The sequence below is a fragment of the Cydia amplana genome, chromosome 2, assembly GCF_948474715.1.
Source record: "Cydia amplana chromosome 2, ilCydAmpl1.1, whole genome shotgun sequence".
NCBI classification, from domain to species: domain Eukaryota; kingdom Metazoa; phylum Arthropoda; class Insecta; order Lepidoptera; family Tortricidae; genus Cydia; species Cydia amplana.
In genome coordinates, this window is record NC_086070.1 from 19,707,722 (window position 1) to 19,728,590 (window position 20,869).

Here is a 20,869-nt window from a genome sequence, read left to right on the forward strand (position 1 = left end):
ACCATTTTCAGACATTCTACACATGCCTTTCTCCTAATTCAAAAATAGAATGAAACGAGATTATCGCTACGTATTTGAGCTCTCATCTCAAACCTTTTGAGGAAGGCTTCCGTACAATGTAACATTTTTTAACACGCTTTTATTAGGTCGACCTGTATGTAACTAACATGTAATGGAATCTTGCAAGTTAAATTTGATCCACTTCCCGGTTTCCGATTGAGCTGAAATTTTGCATACACATGTAAGTCGGGTGACAATGCAATATTATGGTACCATCGAGCTGATCTGATGATGGAGACAGGAGGTGGCCATAGGAACTCTGTGATGAAACAACGCAACCTAATTGTGTTAGGGATTTTTAGAATTGTCTCGATGAGTATTAGTTGTCTGTCGTAAGAAAAGTACAGTCAGCGGAAAAACGTGTAACAAAAATGAAATTTTTGCCAAAAACTTATTTAAATACCACGTCAGTGGTAAAGAAGCATACGGCCCGCCTAATCATAAGCGTTCACCGTAGCCTATGGACGCCTACATGTCCCAGGGGTGTTGCGCGTTGCTGACCCTTTAATAACCTGTGCTATACTTATTAAATTCATTCATTTATATGGACGCCATCCTAGAAAAATTCTACAGGATATGTAGGTACCCTGAAGTTGCATCATTTTAAATTATCTATAAATAATAATCTTTGTTACTCAGGAGTCTGGACACTAACACTTTATGAAGGGCGGCACTACATCGCAAGGCGTTCTGAATCCGGATGTCAATTTCCTCCTCCCGAGTAGGTGGTGTCGGTGACGGTGCAGCCTATCTAAATTTGGCCACCCCTTTATATATAATATCTCCCACATTAAAATCTTCTCTTTTGACGAGTTAAACACACACACAGAGATTAAGACGAAGCTTTCGGCTTGTGTTTTTCCTCAGGCTGTTCTGCCTTAACATATGCAACTGCTAATACCTTTGTACGTGCAATCGATCAATAAATACATACTATTTAAAGACCGCCATTTAATAAACAGAAGAAATAGAAAACTCGCTTCCGTCTGTGCATTGGGCCACCGCAATTTTAGAGGTTAATAATTCAACGTCAAGAGCAACTCACATCGATATTTCGTCGATGTGCCTTCTTGACAGTTGGGACTTCTCTGTCCCCGCTATATCCGCTTTCTCTTTCATTCCTGATTGTATTTTTTTTGAAATGGCAGTGACGGTTTTTTGCAGTGATCGAATTTAGTTTATGATGATGACTACAATTTTCTGATACCTTACCTTAGGTACTTTAAAAGTTCCTAGGTAGGGACCAAGTAGATTTTTTAATGTTATTTTTTTACCACAAAAATAAATCAAATCTTACCTGTGAGATGTAAAAATAAGAAATGAAGTTGCCATGTTGGACGGTATTATTATCATCAATAGTTTATAAAGTTGAACACTAGGGTTGTTGTCAGTAGACCCTAGACAAAGATTAAAATAAAAACGAAATACATAAGTAGTATGTATAAATTGTGATAGACCAAAAGAGTAGGTACCTTATCTAAGTATTATGAAAACTCAGAGTGATGATTAGGTATGGTATTATTTCTATCCATAACGCCTAGTGTAAATTTCATTCGATAGCGTGACGTGGCGTACGCGTAATCTGCGTTAAGTGTCATTTTGTATGATATTGAGTTTCCAAAACGTCCCGCTTGGCGCGCTATTCAAAATCACATACAAAATAGACAACGCAACCGCTCGTCACGCTATCGAATAAAATTTACACTAGGGGTTCTGATTTCTGAAACAAAAGCATTAACTTGAAGTCACATTTCAAATATCAGCAACTCAACAAAGGCTAAAGTATAATCGGAAGGAACGGAACATAGGTACTTAACAGAGATGTACAAAATGGTTTTAAAAAAGCATTTAAATACAAAATGCAAAATACTTTTCAGATTTACTATTTCAAATGCAAAATACCAAATAGTTTTGCGTTTTGTATTTCAAATGCTAAATGCAAAATAGGTATTTTCAAAATACTTTTTCAAAATAAAATACCTTTTGACCAAATCTCAGATATTTTTATTTATTTTAGGTATATATTTATCATGAGAATAGCCATAGAATAGATAATGTTCGTCATTTTCGTTTCACATTGACACTAATCAGACATAATAGCGAGCCGAGCCGTGAGTCTAACCCCCAATTTAGACTCTCGCGCGAGCCACGAGACAAGCCGCGAGCCGCGCCACGAGACGCGAGTGTAAGCGGTGGGCTCGTGGCTCGTCTCGTGGCTCGCAAGCTCGTCGAGCTAATATAATTTAAACACTAACGGCACGGCATAAGGTTTATAACCGAATGACAAGCCGAACGAGAGTGTAAGAGCTCGTTCCCACTATGTCGGATGTCGTGGCGATTTTTAATCGTGTGTCGTTGCCGCTGTTCTCACATGTCGGATGTCGGATCCGGATTTCAATCGGGTGTCGGCGGTACTGTTCCCACTAGTCGTCTGTCGTGCACGATCGCAGCTGGCGTGTATTTTTCGAGTGGGTAGCGAGGCTTAGTACAAGATGAACGTCGACGAAATGTTTGTGGTTTTGTATTATTTGCGAAAGAAACGATTAGAGGCAGTTAAAAAAAGGAGATATTGGGTACACCCAATTCTCAGGGAAAGATTTACCTTAGGAATATTTCAGAATTTGATAGCTGAATTAAGAAGTGATGAAGTGAAATTTTTCAATTATTTTAGAATGTCTATAAGTACATTCAACGATCTACTATCTCGGATATCAGGATGCATAAACTACACAAAACGCGGGCGAAATCGTTCCGACATCCGACAAAATGTGAACAGCGCTATATTCACTCGTACGCGAGCGAGACACGACACGATTTTTTTCCGGGCTGGGAGGGCTGGCAAAACGCACGACATTTTATGTCGTATCCGACACAAAATCGTTGTCGGACGAGTGTGAACAGCTTCATATAAAATGTTCTGCCAGTGGAACGTACGATTAAAAATCGCCACGACATCCGACATAGTGGGAACGAGCTCTAAGCGGTGGACTCGCGTCTCGTGGCGCGGCTCGCGGCTCGTCTCGTGGCTCGCGCGAGAGTCTAATTCGCCTATAAACGGCTATAAGGCGCGCATGGCTAGCAGACGCCTCTATCGGTCAAATTCGGCAATACAAGCGTCATTCGTTCATTTCATTTTGTTTGACTGGTAATGTTGGCTAAACTTAATCACAAAGTATTTTGCATTTTGAAATGAATATTAAAAATGCAAAATACATCTCGAAAAGTATTTCAAATAAAATACAAAATGTTTTTTACTAAAAGGCATTTAAATGCAAAATACAAAATAGGTATTTTGCATTTTGTATTTGCATTTTAAATAGAAGTATTTCAAATAAATCGCATCTCTGGTACTTAAGTTACTTTCATCAGTTTTAAGCCTTACACGTGTACTTATATAAATTTTCCACTGATTCCTTTATCCCTCGCCGAACAACGGAATGGAGTAAAAGTACAATAACGTGGGCAATAAAATGTAAAGGATAACATATTTATCCATAAACTAGGGCTGTTACAATAATTCTTTTACGGAAATTGAGCTGTTTATGTTTATAATGGCAGGATTGAAATAAACAGATTTCATTGTGGGTTAAAGAGAGCCGCAGATGCATATTCTGTGATAAGATTATTACGAGTTACGAGTAATGTCTTATAACAAAAAATTTGCAAGGTATATTCGGGTAGGGGTAGTCCAAATGACATCCGAATGTCGTAAATCGCCCATAAATCATCATTATCATCAATCAAGATGTATTATATATATTAAAAGCCGTGTTATGACCGGGTCGTGAGTGACCCGCTTTTAATATATTTAATACGTCTGTGTCTCACGGAAGTTTTGTTATTAAAATCAAGATGTATGGTGAAGTCTCATACAGAATAGGTATCGCTTAACTACCATGTTAAGCAATAATGAGCGCTTAAGATCAGGAAGGCAGTACGCTTGTATACAACCGCTCGCTGTGTATCAAATGTTGATTCCTTGTTTTACTAAAATAGCCCCAGTATATTTTGTTGAAGTTTAAAACAAAATAAACTCGGGCTATTTGTTTTACTTTTTTCATTAACAAAACAACCTAACCACAAAGAGGCACTTTGGCTCTCTAACCTGTCCCAAGAGTGACATCACTAACTTAAGATGAAAAATTAAAATTTTACAACAGAAAAACTTTAGTCATACCAGACTTCGAAATCTCAAATCTCAAACAAAACCGTATATCTCATTCGACATTCCGACTTATTCATTATTAAAGTTAACTCCTTAACTTTCTTTAACGCCTGTCTCGATAATTCTCTTTAAAAGCTCTGCTTAGGCAGCGCGTACGTACAGATTTGACAACCCTAATTAAGCTTCCTATCACAGCCTAAAATAATTTCTAACAAAATATTGTTATACTGCCAATTCCGTCTAAACTTGGTTAATACCGTGGTTTTCTAGGGTTCCCAGTTGTGATTACAACAAGTATGAGCGTGGAAGGGTTGTCATTTGACGGTGACACAAAAGTTACAACATAAAACAAGGGATCGTTTTTCCCAGAGGCGCCATCTGTTCGCCCTCTAATGAATTAACTTTGAAAACAACACGGCTTGTAGGGATGAGAAAATGTAACCTGAGTTTTATGTTTACTAGGTATCATAGGGCTTGTTTAATGAAAATAGTAGGTGTGTTCTGTGTTTGAAATGTTCAATGTTTGCCAGCGGCGTAGCGTGAACTAATCTAGCCGTAGAAGAATTCGCATCTGCGAGGCCCTTTTTTTTCACTGTGCCCGAAGGGCCTTACGCGAGGCCCCCTTGGGGCGCGAGGCCGTGGGCGACGGCCCATCGCCCACGCCTAGCTACGCCACTGAATTTGCCTATATAATATAAAAAGAGCTCTAGTCGCAACGCGTACACAAGGTGCTTGTGAAAACAGGGCAGTTTTAGTCTAGGCCAATATTTAAATTATATGAAAATATTCCATGATAAATGAACGCGATACATGGATGTAATCACGACTATTGTTGGTCTGAGGTCGTACCGACGAATGAATGTTTACTAAACATGCCCTCCGTAGCGAACGAAACGCAACTGTCACTGTCACACTAATATGGAAGAGTGAAAGAGAGACACAAATCGATTCGATGGCGAAGCGCAAGCGATCGTCACCTAGAATAACTAATGCTGTTTCTGAAAAAAGAAAACAAGCGGTCCCAACATCTATAAGTAGTTTAGTCTTTTTTGGATTTTCTCACAAACAGTTTTTTTATCGATTTCCCCAACATATACAGAAACCCTATAAATAACATAAGAATAGTAACTGTGATGGATAATAACGCTGCGATTAATTTCAGTTCGTAGTACTCGGCCCAGCCCATGCCGGCCGCGGGCGCTCGCAGATGGCGCGCGCCGCCGTGCCGCAGCACGTGCTCCGTCCACCACACCGCGCGCTCCAGCGCAGACATCGGCTGGTCCGCCATTAACGTACGGAGTTTCAACACGTTTTGACGGTAGCTGAAAACGTAATGATTGTTCAAAGTTATTGTGATGGGAAATCTTGAGATCAAAGATCATAATGTGGAGATCTCCTCAGAACCTATCATCGATCGAAACGCACTAAGGGATTTGAGTAAATCTTGAAATGTTTAAGTTAGTCATGAGTTCATAACTGTCAAAAACATAATAGGTAAACGGGTAAGATATAAAATATTATTTTTCTGAAATATTATACTATTTACATTTATGTTAATCCGTTTGTTTTTCAGATGTAATCAATTCTTAAATTATATACAAACAACAATGTATATTTGCAAAACATTGTCGAAACGAAAAACTACAGTAGGTAATTTTAAACAAACTATCCCAGAGGACCCGTATTATAGTAACCGTGCTACTCCCACTTGGCAATAACATCAATGCAAATTCATGCAAGATGAAACTGTAGAATACAGATTTGCATTAAGGCATTAAGAATGAAATCCGATAAAAAACGGATTATATCTGGGCACTGGCTACTTATAATTATGATACATTTATGATGAAATATCAATACTGAGTTGAGACTGTAGTAGGTATGGTTCTGAGAACCCAGCCTAGAATACCTATACGCATTTCTGCGGTGGACTTAACTGGCCGCATGTATATTGTAAATATGTGCCTTACCATGACTTGTCAAACATATAGAACATGTACAGTATTATCTAAGTGGTTCCGTGTATAGCCCCGGCTAACTACTATTTCTGGGATAAGGTTCGACCAATTTTCGACCTTTTTTAAGCACAACGGGCTAGTTCAGATATGTATTCGTTCTTAGGCAAACACTATAGCGCTTATTATGATGTCATTAGAAATACCGAAATTATCATAAAAACGAGCAAAAATAGTGAAAGCATAGCAAAGCAACATTATTTGATTATTTATGTATTTAATATCATTGATTTTTGACAGGTAAATCCTTCTATTATATCAGATCATACATACGATAATGCGCCAATACTTATCATTATCACGAGTAGGCTTAATGAATTTTACTGGTGCATAATTTTTTATCAGTTTTTATAATTGGGTTGATTAAACTCTGATAATCCACTCCGTCTACCGGCGCTGTCATATACAAAATATCGTCGTTCCCGTCACGGGTTTTAAATCATACGCCGTAGGTACTTACATATAATTGTTGCAACAAATCTACAAAAGTCAGTTTCACTACGGCTAAGTTCGAAGCAATATGAGCATCACATCGATCTTGGATAACGATAATATTAATACAACCCTATTTTTAAAATACCTGGCATCTTCCACAACTTTCAATATGGTGTTATAAAACTCCTCCTCTGTTAAAGTGTCCCAATTAAGTTTTTCGCCAATTTTGTGTTGTATATACTTCTCAGTATTGAAAAACTGGTCTGCTCGTAATGGTATACCTACGGCCAAAGAGGAACATTATAAAAATGCACGTTCCAAATAACGAATACCTATTTACTTAATTTTAAGATTAATAAATTACCTATTAATGGTACGCCAGCAACGATTGCCTCGTCTGTTGATTGCATTCCTCCTTGAGTAATGAAAAGTTTTATGTTTGGATGTCCTGGAAAAATATGCGAAATTTATTGGTGATAAATATGTTTCCTTCAAAGGCATTCATGTAATCCATGCCAGTATTTTTTATGAATCAGTTTCCATTATGGGTTCTTGGAATTACCCGAGTGAGTGTGAGCAAAAAAATTTAAACATTATCTTTTAATAATTTCATGTAAGTATGCACCACCATATTTTTAACGTTATTGTATTTATCAGAATTTGTGTAAAATGGTACATCCATTGCATTGAATAACCGCATTTTTGAATATTTTTTGCCTGCAATTGAAAAAACTAACTACCTACAACCATTCCATGTTCTGCGAAAAATCTCGCTGATTGTGAAAATGGTGTGCATTTTTAGGGTTCCGTAGCCAAATGGCAAAAAACGGAACCCTTATAGATTCGTCATGTCTGTCTGTCTGTCTGTCCGTCTGTCTGTCCGTCCGTATGTCACAGCCACTTTTCTCCGAAACTATAAGAACTATACTGTTGAAACTTGGTAAGTAGATGTATTCTGTAAACCGCATTAAGATTTTCACACAAAAATAGAAAAAAAAACAATAAATTTTTGGGGTTCCCCATACTTTGAACTGAAACTCAAAAATTTTTTTTCCATCAAACCCATACGTGTGGGGTATCTATGGATAGGTCTTCAAAAATGATATTGGGTTTCTAATATCATTTTTTTCTAAACTGAATAGTTTGCGCGAGAGACACTTCCAAAGTGGTAAAATGTGTGTCCCCCCCCCCCTGTAACTTCTAAAATAAGAGAATGATAAAAGTAAAAAAAATATATGATGTACATTACCATGTAAACTTCCACAGAAAATTGGTTTGAACGAGATCTAGTAAGTAGTTTTTTTTTATACGTCATAAATCGCCTAAATACGGAACCCTTCATGGGCGAGTCCGACTCGCACTTGGCCGCTTTTTAGCTTAACTTCGACTTCATATAACCCGGCAACCTTCAAATCAAGGGTGAACAGGCACCTTCTGGGCAGGCTCGCTCCATCGTAGGCCATGTCTTCGCCTCGGCTAGTCAGTGGCCATGAGTAAGCCCATTAATAATAAAAAAAAACAAGGAACAATGGTTGCACTCCGGGAGTGCCGATAGAAGTGAAAACTCACCTCACTATGTTACCGACGCCCGGTAACACGATACATACGTTTAGCGGAGGTATTCTATTTATTTATTATATATTATTATCATTCTCAAATAAGATCACACTTTTTCATTGACATGTTTATTTACATACTGCCATGACAACGCCAAACTATTTGAACGTAGGAATCTTGAAAAGGAGTCCGCAACATAAATGTCAAATAACATTGAGTTTTTCTTTATTGATTATAATTATGCCATCTAAATTATGAGTGGCCACCTTACGGGGCTTACGGTCACGTGATCGCCTTACGCCCCTTACGGTCACGTGATCGCCTTACGCTGCCTCGAGTTTATCATTTTTTCCCCACCTCAAAAAGTGCCCAGCGCCGCTAAAGTTTTCACTTCAAAAAAATCTCGCTAAAGTTTTAAGGGGCCCACTGATTAACAGTTCACCGAACGATATCGGTCTGTTAGTTGTTCGAAGCTGTCAACTTTTTGTTCTAACTGACAGGCCGATACCGTCCGGCGGACTGTTAATCAGTGGGCCCCTTTACAGAGAGGTGAATAACCGAAAATTCATAATTCTTACTCAGAAGGTCGTTTTGTGGCAGCCACTTTTTTATTTTCACATTACTCGGTAGTGCAGGCAGATCTTCAGTATCCCATTTGCATAGAACGTCATAAGGTAATTTCGAGAATACTGTTATCAGAAAACTAATTTTGTCTTCAGAGAGAGTCGACGGGCTAAAGTTGGAACCAAAACTAACATAAATTACTCCGCGCGACGAGTCGAGGTATGAATTGAGATCCTGAAAGCAAATAATAATATGTTTAAATCGTACAGGTTTAGTAAACATTTTCGCTAGAAAATACAAAATATTGTATACCTATGTAGTATTTACTGTTTGCTTCAAATAATATCGTAACAGAAGTAGCCATTTGGTTTAAGCGTACGACTTGAAACCGATAGCCAAACCCTAGTTTCTTAACAATTAATTATTACAAATATCTATAATTAGTTAATAACAACAACCCATGCTTTCAGATGCAACCAGAAAAGCGTTAATACTAATAACATTAACTGCAAACGCATGACTATTTCACAATTGCTTATATTTTATAAAACATTAGGTAGGGTAGGTACTTACTAGGCGTAGAAGGCCACATATGCGATGGGCTGACCAAATCAAATCTGACATCTAACCTCTAATGGCGAGAAATCGTACGGCAAGCAGCATCTGTGCCTGATGTCCACGACACGAGTTGACCACGACACTCTGCAAAGAGTGTAACGATAAAGAAGAGGTACTTACTTGTGGAAGATCTTTTACAGGTGGTATATGAAACTGTCCCAAATACACAACACCGGGAGGCACCGGTCTATTTCCTTCCCAAATAGGGTTTGTATTCACAAATAACATATCGACGTTACTTTCCAACTCGTGCAACTCAGGTGTATCCTCACCAAAATAAGTCTTTAGAATTCTATTTACTTCATTCTCATACCCAATGTAGGCAAATTTTAACACCAGAGTTATAAGTACGTCTTTTATTTTGTCTTTCATTGTTAGATTTACCAACTTTTTTCTATACAACGCAGGATACAAGAATAAATGCGTTGGAGCACCAATGCCTTCGAAATTGCTGCTTATTCCATAAAATGAACTAACTTGTATGACTGGGGCCTTGAATTTATGAGCGTAACCGAGAGCTGCTATAATACTTGCTTCTGTTAAAACAAGATCAAACTTTTGATTTTTGGCCATGAATTCTTTTACTTGTGGAGTTTCTAATTGTACTCTTACTAAGTCTGCCAAAACTTGCATCGTCGCCTTCAACTGTTTATATAAAGATGCTCCTGTTGCCTTTTCAACCATATCGTTCCAGACCTTGTATGACACATCATATACGTCAATTTCTGTGACATTCGCCGGTGCTATTTTTCCTTTAAAAGCCGGATCTGGTGTTATTATTACCAACTCGTGTCTTCTATTTGCTAATTCTTCAGTCAAAACACGAAACACAGCTGCATGACTTACAGACGGCGCTGGGAAAACGCAAAGTATTCTGTGACTTTCAATTGTATTTATTACACATAACACTAAAGCTAACGTAATAACTTTCGACATTTTCATGAATGATATTGAGAAGAATTTTAGTGAATGAATGATTTAGTAACTTAGTTATATTTCGTTGATATCGCCGATACGAGTATCAGCACCCGTTACCGCTTATCAATATGGAGCATCAAAATTTACTTTATATGGTTCCGTACCTCAACAGGAAAAAAACGGAACATAATATAATTATAATTGACATAAGTAATTTATTAAATGACCAAAACTAAACAAAAATAATCCAGTTTATAATATAGGTAAGTATGTATAATTTAAGTAGACAATTTTGTAGTTATTTCCCCACTCACAACCTCATCTCCAAAAGTATTGAGGCTAAAAAAAAGCTAAAAAATAGTTCATTACACAATCATGGATTACTGAAAATCCTATAAGAAAGGTCAATCTTGAGGCGATCTTGCATTATTTTGCAACAAAGTGTGATTACAGAACCCTTGGAGCGCACGCCCGACTGCAACTTGACTAGTTTTTTATTTGATTCTTGCCTAAGCAGAGATTAATGGAATTTATCAAACATAACATATTATTATTACATATTATTACATACTTACCTAATTTACTTGTTTGTGACTCTTACTCACAGTATGGCAAGATGAAATGACTTAAGTATTTTATTTATCATATTTTTTCATCTGCTCTTCGGCTTCCGTTATTGAATTTGTAGAAATAAAATACTTTCATTTCAGGAATTATTTAAAAATGCAATAATAATACAAAATTGTCAATTGAAGTGACCCCATTGTCGTTGGTCGAAATGAGCTGGCTTTGAGTTCGTGAATATATTCATCCTTCATAAGCTTGGAGACCAGAGCCGTTGGTGGTCGCGGATCCCCGCCTGGACATTTTGGGTACATCATGTTGAAGTTACAGTCCTGAAAAAAAAAGATATTAATAGGGTTTTGTCCATAGAATACGTCGTGCGGGGGTTGACCCTGATAATGATGGATGGCGCATTGTGGGCAATAACTACAATCTTTATTTAAAAGAATTATAAAAAGAAACTATTTTCAAAAATATTATGTACCTATATGACAAAATACATACTGTACATTTTGAAGACAATAAAATTCAAAGCTAATACATATATAATTATGTTCAAATATCAGTTTTGAATGATTCACGGTTAGTTTCACTAGACTTATATTTTATATTGACTGGGATATGGACCGTGATTACCTTTTGTCTTGTTTTCGAGCTCCCAAACAATACAAAAGGTAATCAGGTCGATATAAGTCAAGATGTTCAAAGTTTTACAACTTAACTACCCAAACCAAATAAATATTTACGTAATCTGTGACATCCTCACGCCATTATTTTAAAAGAACCGTCACTTAATCAAAAAAGAACTTTGAGTTCTTAGTATAAGGTTCAGAATAAAACAAAACTCTCCAGAAGGAATTGAAGTCACCCTAATAAACTAGAATTTCAAAGGAGTATGCTAACAACCTTCTTGAGAGTTAAGTGCGTGCACGCAGCAGTGCTTCGGAATATCATGAATAAAAATAGTAGTAAAATAAGATTTGTCCTTTTTCAACGTTGGAGTGATGCTTTTAGAAATCTTTGCTGGTCGAGAAACAAGGCGGATTTATGTTAGAATGATTTCTAAAACCACCGACCAATACCGGCTTAGCTTGCGCGCGCTTTAAACGACTCAAGAACTATAGTGAACCTATAGTATAAATTCAGTGGATCTAACAAATACCGTAATGTAACGAAAATCATTAAAAAATATAGGAAAACTACCCATTCAACCTGAGAGCTATCACCTCAACCTTGTGGTTAAAGATCTGAAAGCGTACTAGTGTTTGAATAAATAACTATGGTTGGCGTACATGCGTGCTACTTAATTTTTGCATAATCCACAGGTACTATACCTGAAAAACTTCACCCTCCGATATAATAGTTGAAAATTTCTGTAGCAAAATGGACTGTTGAGAAGTGCACTTGTGCAGAAACTTCAACAGGACCTCTAAAGTGCAGCGACGGAAACGGGTCCTTTCACTGCAACAAACCTGCCTTTTATAACGAATAAACGTTTCAAAAGTTTGTTTGAGAATCGCTGACAATCCAAAAAGGTACTGAATTGAACCTTTAGATACGTTTAAAGCGTGGCGAGGCGTTCAATCGGTTTTTAGAAATCGTTATAGTTGAGTCAACCAATTGAAAAAGAGACAGAACGCCGCAGATAGGTGTGACAGAGAGTACACTACGTATTGTGTGCAGCCAGTGTTTGATTAATAATCAATGATTAACCCTTAAATACATGATTTTTTCGTTTTGCCCGAAATTAATATATATATCACATAATTGTTTGCCGTTTCTAGGAAAAATAGTAAAAAAAATATATCATCGATTTTCACTGGGAAATCAGTGTTAAAAGTTGCATAGTCTAAATCATATTTTTGGAAATATATAGCTATTAGTAAGGGGTATAGGAAAAATCTTAACTGCCAACAGAAAGGTACACTATTTGTGATGTTCCTATGATAAAATTTGTAAATATAAAATAATTACAAACCCCGAAAAATCTGCCCAAAATCACATACTAAAAATCATCAACTTCCAGGTTTTTCCAAGTTTTCCGACATTTCGTCTATAAACAAATGTAACCTTTATAAATTAAAATACTGCGTAAATTTATGTAATAATTCGGAAAATTTATTAGTTTTACTATTGAAATAATATACAAGAACAAATAGAATTTGTTTAATAATGCATAACATTTGATGTTTATGTTGTGTGTATAAATGCATCACTATGCATTTAAGGGTTAATATACTATATTTCACATACCAGCACAAATAGAAGTGAGTTTCATAATGCGCCCAGTTATTTGTAGCAGCTTTACGTAGGTCTGTGTGGAATTTCATATTCACGAAACAAGCTGTCCAGTCCTTTGATACCGCCATGATGCATTTATCCAGGAGCATGTCGTAGTCTGGTAAAAGTAAATAATCTTATTACATTTCTAAAGGCAGTCGTAAAAATCATTTTTTACAAGTTTATTATTATACCTACTTATCTATTATGTTTATCACACTATGACCATAGATAAATAAATAACCTCAGAGTGCTCACTAGGTATAGCCTGACCAGTAATATATGATAATTGTCAAGAGGGCGCTGTTATTCTCATGTATAGGGTGACAATTCAGTGTAGTATGAAAAAAATAGTTCCAGTGAAATTCCGCAACATGGCGCACCCTCAATAGATCCTGGTTCACCTATACATTCATAGATAAAAACACATTAACAGCTTTACAAATACTTAAAATTCAAGCTTAATAAGTATTGAGCGAGTTTGAAAAGTTTCAAGTATTTTTAGTAAGGAACTAAAAATACCGTTTTACCATACCCGGATACAACTTATTATGTATGGAGTACTCTAAGCTTACTTATTTCTCTATGCTATGACTGAGGATCTTGCTAAAAAGGTAAGCCCATCTTGATAAAGGGCCGCCCGACACTAGCGTCTCCAGAGCGTCGGCGTTTAGTCAACTGCACAGCGACGACATTTTCTATAGCGTCTATTTGATAAACTCAGGAGCGAGGCTTTGTCTAGTCCAGAGAAATGAAAACCAATTTGACTTACGCACTGAAAACCCGTCGTCATGACATACTTTATCAATAACGTGCAGTTGGCCCTGGATTGTGAACTCGTTGAAATTCTTCTCTGTGACGTCTTTGCAATCCGTGTTCCAATCGTGTTCACAGGTTGCCAGTTGCTTCAATGCTCTGTAAAAGCAAAAGCATTTTACATATCCTACTGTTAACTATTTTGACAACAAAATATTTTTATAGACCAAAGTATTGTAGTAATTTGAATAAATAATAATTATTTTGTATGCGTAAACCTAGTGGTCATTTGACACCGAAAATAATATCCCAGGATTGCCCACTTGGCTTCGAGCAATACCAGTTTCTGACAAGTGATATATCTTACCGTACAAATCGACGACACAAATACATAGAAAATGACACACGTTAAAGACAAATCTTGCACAACTAGATCACGCACCGCGCTAGTTGTGTGCATGCCCAGTCGGGCATGTGCTTCGGCAGAGGGGAAAAAGTGCAAATGTCGACCCCCTACCCAGTGTTGCTCGAAGCCACTTGGTGATCTTTTAGGTTATAAGAATCCAACAAAATGAACCCGTATGATAATGATTACTTACTTGCACCAATTTCTAAATTCATTAGACATAGGCATAGGTATCGTCGGGTCATAAATCTTTCTAGCTTGAAAAGTACAATTGCTAGAGTAGTCTTCAAAATCCTCGCACAGAATATTCTTGCTCTCTAGTGGTATTATTGAGGTCTGTTTCGTATTGTTTTGCCGTGATGAGGACCGATGAAACGGATTAATTGGCTCGGGCTCATCTATGATATAGCAAAATAATATGTATTACTCCTACTTTTAGGATCTTTTTAACCGACTTCCAAATCTAAAAGGAGGAGGTTATCAATTCGATTGTATGTTTTATTTTTTTTATTTTTTTTTATGTTTGTTACTCCATATCTCCGTCATTACTGGACCGATTTTGAAAATTATTTTTTTGATTGTATGTATATGCATACAGATTGGTCCCGTTTTTGTCAAAACCCAGTTCTGATGATGGGATCCATGAGGAATCGAGGGAACTCCTCAAATCTTAAAGGCACACATATAGTGATTTTTGTAATTTTATCAACAAATCAAGCATATACATTCAAAAAAGTGACATTTGATGAAGTGGAACTGCTGATGATGATCAGAACGGAACTCTTCAACGATGCATAGCACACGTCTGACGATTTGTCCTCTTCGTTATGTTTGTTAAGCAAGTTAAGTTTTTAAGCTACATTTTTGTCAAACTCGAGTGCTGATGATGGGATCCATGAGGAATCGAGGGAACTCCTCAAATCTTAAAGGCATGCGTATAGAGATTTTTGTATTTTCATCAACAAATCAAGCATATACATAAAAAAAAGTGACATTTGATGAAGTGGAACTGCTGATGATGATCAGAACAGAACTCTTCAACGACGCATAGTTCACGTTTGGCGATTTGTCCTCTTCGTTATGTTTGTTAAGCAAGTTAAGTTTTTAAGCCACAATTTTGTCAAGCTCGAGTTCTGATGATGGGATCCACGAGGAATCGAGGGAACTCCTCCAATCTTAAAGGCATGCGTATAGAGATTTTTGTATTTTCATCAGAAAATCGAGCATTTTCATTCAAAACTGTCGCATTTGATGAAGTGGAACTGCTGATGATGATCATAACGGAACTCTTCAACGACGCATAGCTCGCATTTGGCGATTTGTCCTTTTCGTTATGTTTGTTAAGCAAGTTAGGTTTTTAGGCACATTTATGTCAATCTCAAGTCCTGAACATGGTATCCATGAGGAATCGAGGGAACTTCTCAAATCTTAAAGGCATCCGTATAGAATTTTATATATTTTCATCAGAAAATCAAGCATTTACTTTAAAAACTGTGGCATTTGATGAAGTGGAACTGCTGATGATGATCAGAACAGAACTCCTCAACGACGCATAGTACACGTTTTGTGATTTTCAATTTCGATTTTGACTTGGATTGGGCCCCGGACTCCGGACTCGGACCCGTACTCGGACTCGGACCCAGACCCGGACCTTGACCCGGAAAACCACTATGATACCTAAACTAAATCAACCACTATGATTACCATAAAATGTATACATATTACCAAATAAAGTATAAGCACCGTTAAGTGGGTTAGGCTAGTAGTTAGAGAAGTCGGTTTTTTTCTATTAAAGATTATCATATATACCTTTTGACACTGACATATCCGATCCATGTCGTATCTTTAGCAAATTTTTGACGTATATTAAAGTTCGAATCAGGCCGTTAGCTTAGCATATAAATAGACACGAAACATTCTTAGATAATAAGATAGGTAATTAAACATGTAACTGACAAATACCTTCATTATCGTCTAGTTCATTGAGTTTCTCGATAAACTGTCTCGGCGTATTTTCATCATAGTCACTAGTGTCTGAAAAAACATAATTGGCGTGTCAACATAGTTATCCTTCATTAACCTGTTAATTATTTACCAGACTAAATTATATTTTATTCTAAAATCGCGGGACACCATTGCTCACTACATACTTTATACGTTAAGAGGGTATCATCCGTCCACTGGCGCCCTCATTAGGGGGATTGTGTTTTCTAATAAAATTTATATGTAGTCCAGTACATTAATGTCGTAGTTCTACTGATTCCCAACTTTAGGTCTATGTGATATAGTTTTATATTACTTACTTTTGACTTCATCACCTAAACGGAAAAAAGTGGCCACCATTTACCGTTTAGGTGATGTAGCTAAAAATAAGAAAAATAAAACTACATAATATGTGACATGGGGAATCAGTAGGACTATAACATTAATATACTGAATTATACAGAAATGAAATGGCTTATTAGAAAACACAACCCCCTAATGAGGGCGCCACTAGGATCTGGCCTCTGTAGTCAACAAGGAAACTTAATCCCATCAAAAACATTACATGTAAAAAGATGCAAGTCTCGCAACGCAATTCTTCTACTACAAAAAAGTTTTGAGATGTAATGTGAAAGAAAGTCGGTTATTTTAGTCAGTGCCAGGGGGTAAAAAAATCGTATCAATAAGATATCTTAAATTTTTAGTACGTATAATGACTGGGATGACATGGAAATCAAAACCGACGAATTGACGACGATCCCGGACGGTTCACTGTATTATTTATGATTATGATACAATGAAATAAAATAGTCACTCACAGTAACTGTTAACAGAGCAAATAATTAATATTGAAATAATTATAACTCGATGCATCTTGTCTTGGGATATTCTTAGTGTTCATAATTGTTATAACATAATTTCAAATAAAACCAAAAGTTTATTTACAAAACACAAAATTCTTACGTTGACAAATTTGACAGTAGGTAATGTTAGACAATCTGCCATAGACTTTGACGAGAGACGTTTGAGTTTCTAACACAGGAGGATGAATAAGATCTTTGTGCTGGATTCATCCCAATTCGATCCTGACAATCGACGAAAAGAGACAGAACATTTAAACATAGTTCTAGTTTTTACGTGCATCCCTTATATACTATAGACCAGGATCTCTAGAACTGTGTCGTATGCATAATTGTTAGACCGCAGTTTGACTTCTGATCCTTGTAGCGGTGCTCCCAGGCTTCAAGGAACTCGATGTTGCCGGGCTGAAAAGTGGTGCCGTTTCCACCATCAGCCCTTTGAATTTTCCCCTTACAATTCTCATACATTCGCTGTCGAAAAAAATAAACTTTTTTTACAAATAGGACTTATGTGGGTGTAGCTCTTAGCGTATTTGCACTACCTAATTAAAAATGATATCAATTGAAAGTACGTTTAATCACCTTTACAATGATATATTTTTTGTGTGCAAAAAATATTATTTATTTGAGTTTTGGACTTTAAAAAAAAGTTGCAAATACAAGTTTGGAGGGCCGGTGTTGTGTATGTTTGCAAAAGCAGAGGCCCGTATGAAATGTGCATCATAGGAACCTTTTTTTAGCATTTTGAAATGTAGTTATCAATTTATTTAGACCACTGAAAACCTGATAAATGCCAAAACGGCTGAATTCACTTACCATAAACATATTACACGACCCAACTCTTATTAGAACAAGTCCACCATTTTAACTGATATAGCTCCAGTAGTTTCTATTATTAATGATAATTTTCTGGCTTGAGTTATAAAACGAACATTAAACACAACTTTATCTAACATCTGTTAAGTGCATAATATACAAATCTTAATTAGGTAGTGCCAATACCCTAAGATCTAGACCCACATAAGTCCTATTTGAGAAAAAAGTTAAATTTTTTCTACAGCGATTGTATGAGAATTGTAAGGGGAAAATTCAAGGGGCTGGTGGTGGAAACTGCACCACTTTTCAGCCCGGCAACATCGAGTTCCTTAAAGCCTGGGAGCACCGCTACAGAAGTCAAACTGCGGTCTAACAATTATGCATACGACACAGTTCTAGAGATCCTGGTCTACTACTACTGGTGTATATTCTGATGAATATATAGTGGTGGTATATAAATAGTAGTCAAATGGAATGGAAAGCATAGTATTTTCACTCAATTACACCAATGCTGCAGGCTGAAAACGTACAAGCCGGATTTTCTCGAACCCGGCTCTGCAGAGCACCGCGGTACCTAATTCCCTGGTAGGTAAGTACAAGTACCTGGGACGAGAATAGTTCCGACCTTATTTACATAGAATTAAACCCACTTCCAGGCACTAACAGATGCGGTAAGATGCTGCTAAGTTAATAATTGTTTCGTGAAATTGTAACAATGTATCCAAGTAGCGAATGCACATGAGCAGCTGTTGCAGTCAATTTCATCCAAACGCGCGTTTCACAGTGACAAACATTTTAGTAGATATTATAAAATTTGTTAGGTATCATGCGTATTCTTAAACCATCGCATAAATATGTCATTGTGGCAGGTATAAATAAAGAAATCTCATTTAATTACTTTTTAATAAAATATAAAATTGAATGACTTCTGAAATGTCCAGTCCAGTCCTTACTAGCCCAGCTTACCCTTAACACAACCGCCTAGCCGCCCGCCTTATTTTTAAGTCATAATTAAAATACGTCTGCATAATAATTAATAACATGGATAAATATATGTTGGATATATAATCCCTTTGTTTGCATCGGGGTTAAACACACGTTCTTTGATGCAAATCACCTCGTTACTGCAACTGAAAAATATCACCAGTCTCATGAACATACCATCACATGCACTTCCCAGACAATATGTCTTTTGTACCGCTGATCATTCGCCCGACAATGCAACCCCTCTACCGACCAATAAAACACCGAGAGACCCTTTCCCACACTCAATAGAGTTCGAAATTCTTTGACAGCTTTTCTCCATTCAGTGACATGGTGAATCGAGATCAAGTGCCGATGAGCTTTATTTAGAAGGAGATAAGGATGACATTCGTTTAGTAGTTTAAAAGTAATAAAGACTAGATCCGAAGACTGGAATCTCATTAGCGGTTGACCTAAATCGATGGTAGCATTGCAAGTAGGGTAAATGCACCGTTTGGCGGTTTTCATGTAATTAGTGAAATGCGTGAGTAAAGCAACGTCAAAGCGTTTTGAGGACTCTTAATTTATATTGCAATGTAGAGTGAACATTTCTGGAGTTTAGCTTGAACTGGCTGATACTCGGTATTGCGTCGCTATTGACATTTTACTAGTACAGTGTATTTTAACCTGTCTTTTGTACAATAGTGTTTACATACATACATATATACTCGTACAGTTTTGTGATACAGCATACGAGGTACCTAAATTGCAACAAAACAAGTAGAGTCCATCTAATCTAACTTTGCACGGACTTGAACAGAACAAATGGAAAAAGTATCATTATAAACGTCATATTTTCATAGAAATTTCACATTAATAATGACAACTTCACACTTTGACATTGCAAATGGACTTTGTTATTTCTAAACCGATTGGAAATTTTATTTTGTGTGCAAGTTTATTTTGTGTGTATGTAAGTAAGTAAGTAAATATTCTTTATTACACCAATAATTATATTAATTATACGTTTTACATACATGTAAATATTTGGCATGGCACTGAATTCAAACATATCAGTTGCAAGCGCATACAAAAGGGATACTGTTTTATTTTATCCTTTCCCAAGTCGGTTCTACGATTAATGGACCCAATTAAGACAAAGTAATTGCTTCTCCAGTCCAGTCGCATACGTATTCAAAGCACATACTTGGCAATTATACAGGGTGTCCCAAGAAGTAGTGATATACTGAAGCTGGGAGGTAGAGGACCTAGAGGGCTATCTGAATCACCCCCATGTATGTTCCGCGATTTTTCGTATTTTCGGAGTTATGATTTTTTTTAATTTTTCACCTATCGCCGAGTACGATGAGATTTTTATTTATGGTGACGTGAATTATTGCGGTAGACGCTTGATTTTTTTTGTGTGCTAAGCTGATAGATAGGCCAATTCAGTATGGTAACATTTACTATCGTTAGATCTCTGAATGGAATTAAAAAAAAATTAATGCCAAGAAAGATAAAATTACCCAGTATGTTTTATTTTTCTAAGCGCCCTTGAAGTTGTGAACATACTGGGTAATTTTATCTTTCTTGGCATTATTTTTTTTTTAATTCCATTCAAAGATCTAACGATAGTAAATGTTACCATACTGAATTGGCCTATCTATCAGCGTAGCACACAAAAAAAATCAAGCATCTACCGCAATAATTCACGTCACCATAAATAAAAATCTCATCGTACTCGGCGATAGGTGAAAAATTAAAAAAAATCATAACTCCGAAAATACGAAATATCGCGGAACATACATGGGGGTGATTCAGATAGCCCTCTAGGTCCTCTACCTCCCAGCTTCAGTATATCACTACTTCTTGGGACACCCTGTATATATATGTTTGCCAAATATATGCT

At 36.7% G+C, this 20,869-nt stretch overlaps 2 protein-coding genes across 2 annotated transcripts; both read right to left on the minus strand.

The window, feature by feature from the left end:
* Positions 1-5,264: 5,264 nt before the first annotated feature.
* On the minus strand, positions 5,265-10,350 carry LOC134655434 (UDP-glucosyltransferase 2-like). The gene is made up of 5 exons (XM_063510906.1): positions 9,535-10,350; positions 8,811-9,030; positions 7,040-7,123; positions 6,821-6,956; positions 5,265-5,547 (listed from the first exon to the last, which is right to left on the minus strand). Exons 1-5 carry the CDS (start codon positions 10,348-10,350, stop codon positions 5,265-5,267), a joined length of 1,539 nt encoding a protein of 512 aa, XP_063366976.1.
* Positions 10,351-10,610: 260 nt separating this feature from the next.
* Positions 10,611-18,006, minus strand: LOC134655445 (uncharacterized). The gene is made up of 7 exons (XM_063510914.1): positions 17,998-18,006; positions 17,534-17,652; positions 13,949-14,091; positions 13,150-13,294; positions 12,231-12,357; positions 11,092-11,228; positions 10,611-10,671 (listed from the first exon to the last, which is right to left on the minus strand). The coding sequence occupies exons 1-7, from the start codon at positions 18,004-18,006 to the stop codon at positions 10,611-10,613; spliced, it is 741 nt and encodes a 246-aa protein (XP_063366984.1).
* Positions 18,007-20,869: the final 2,863 nt, after the last annotated feature.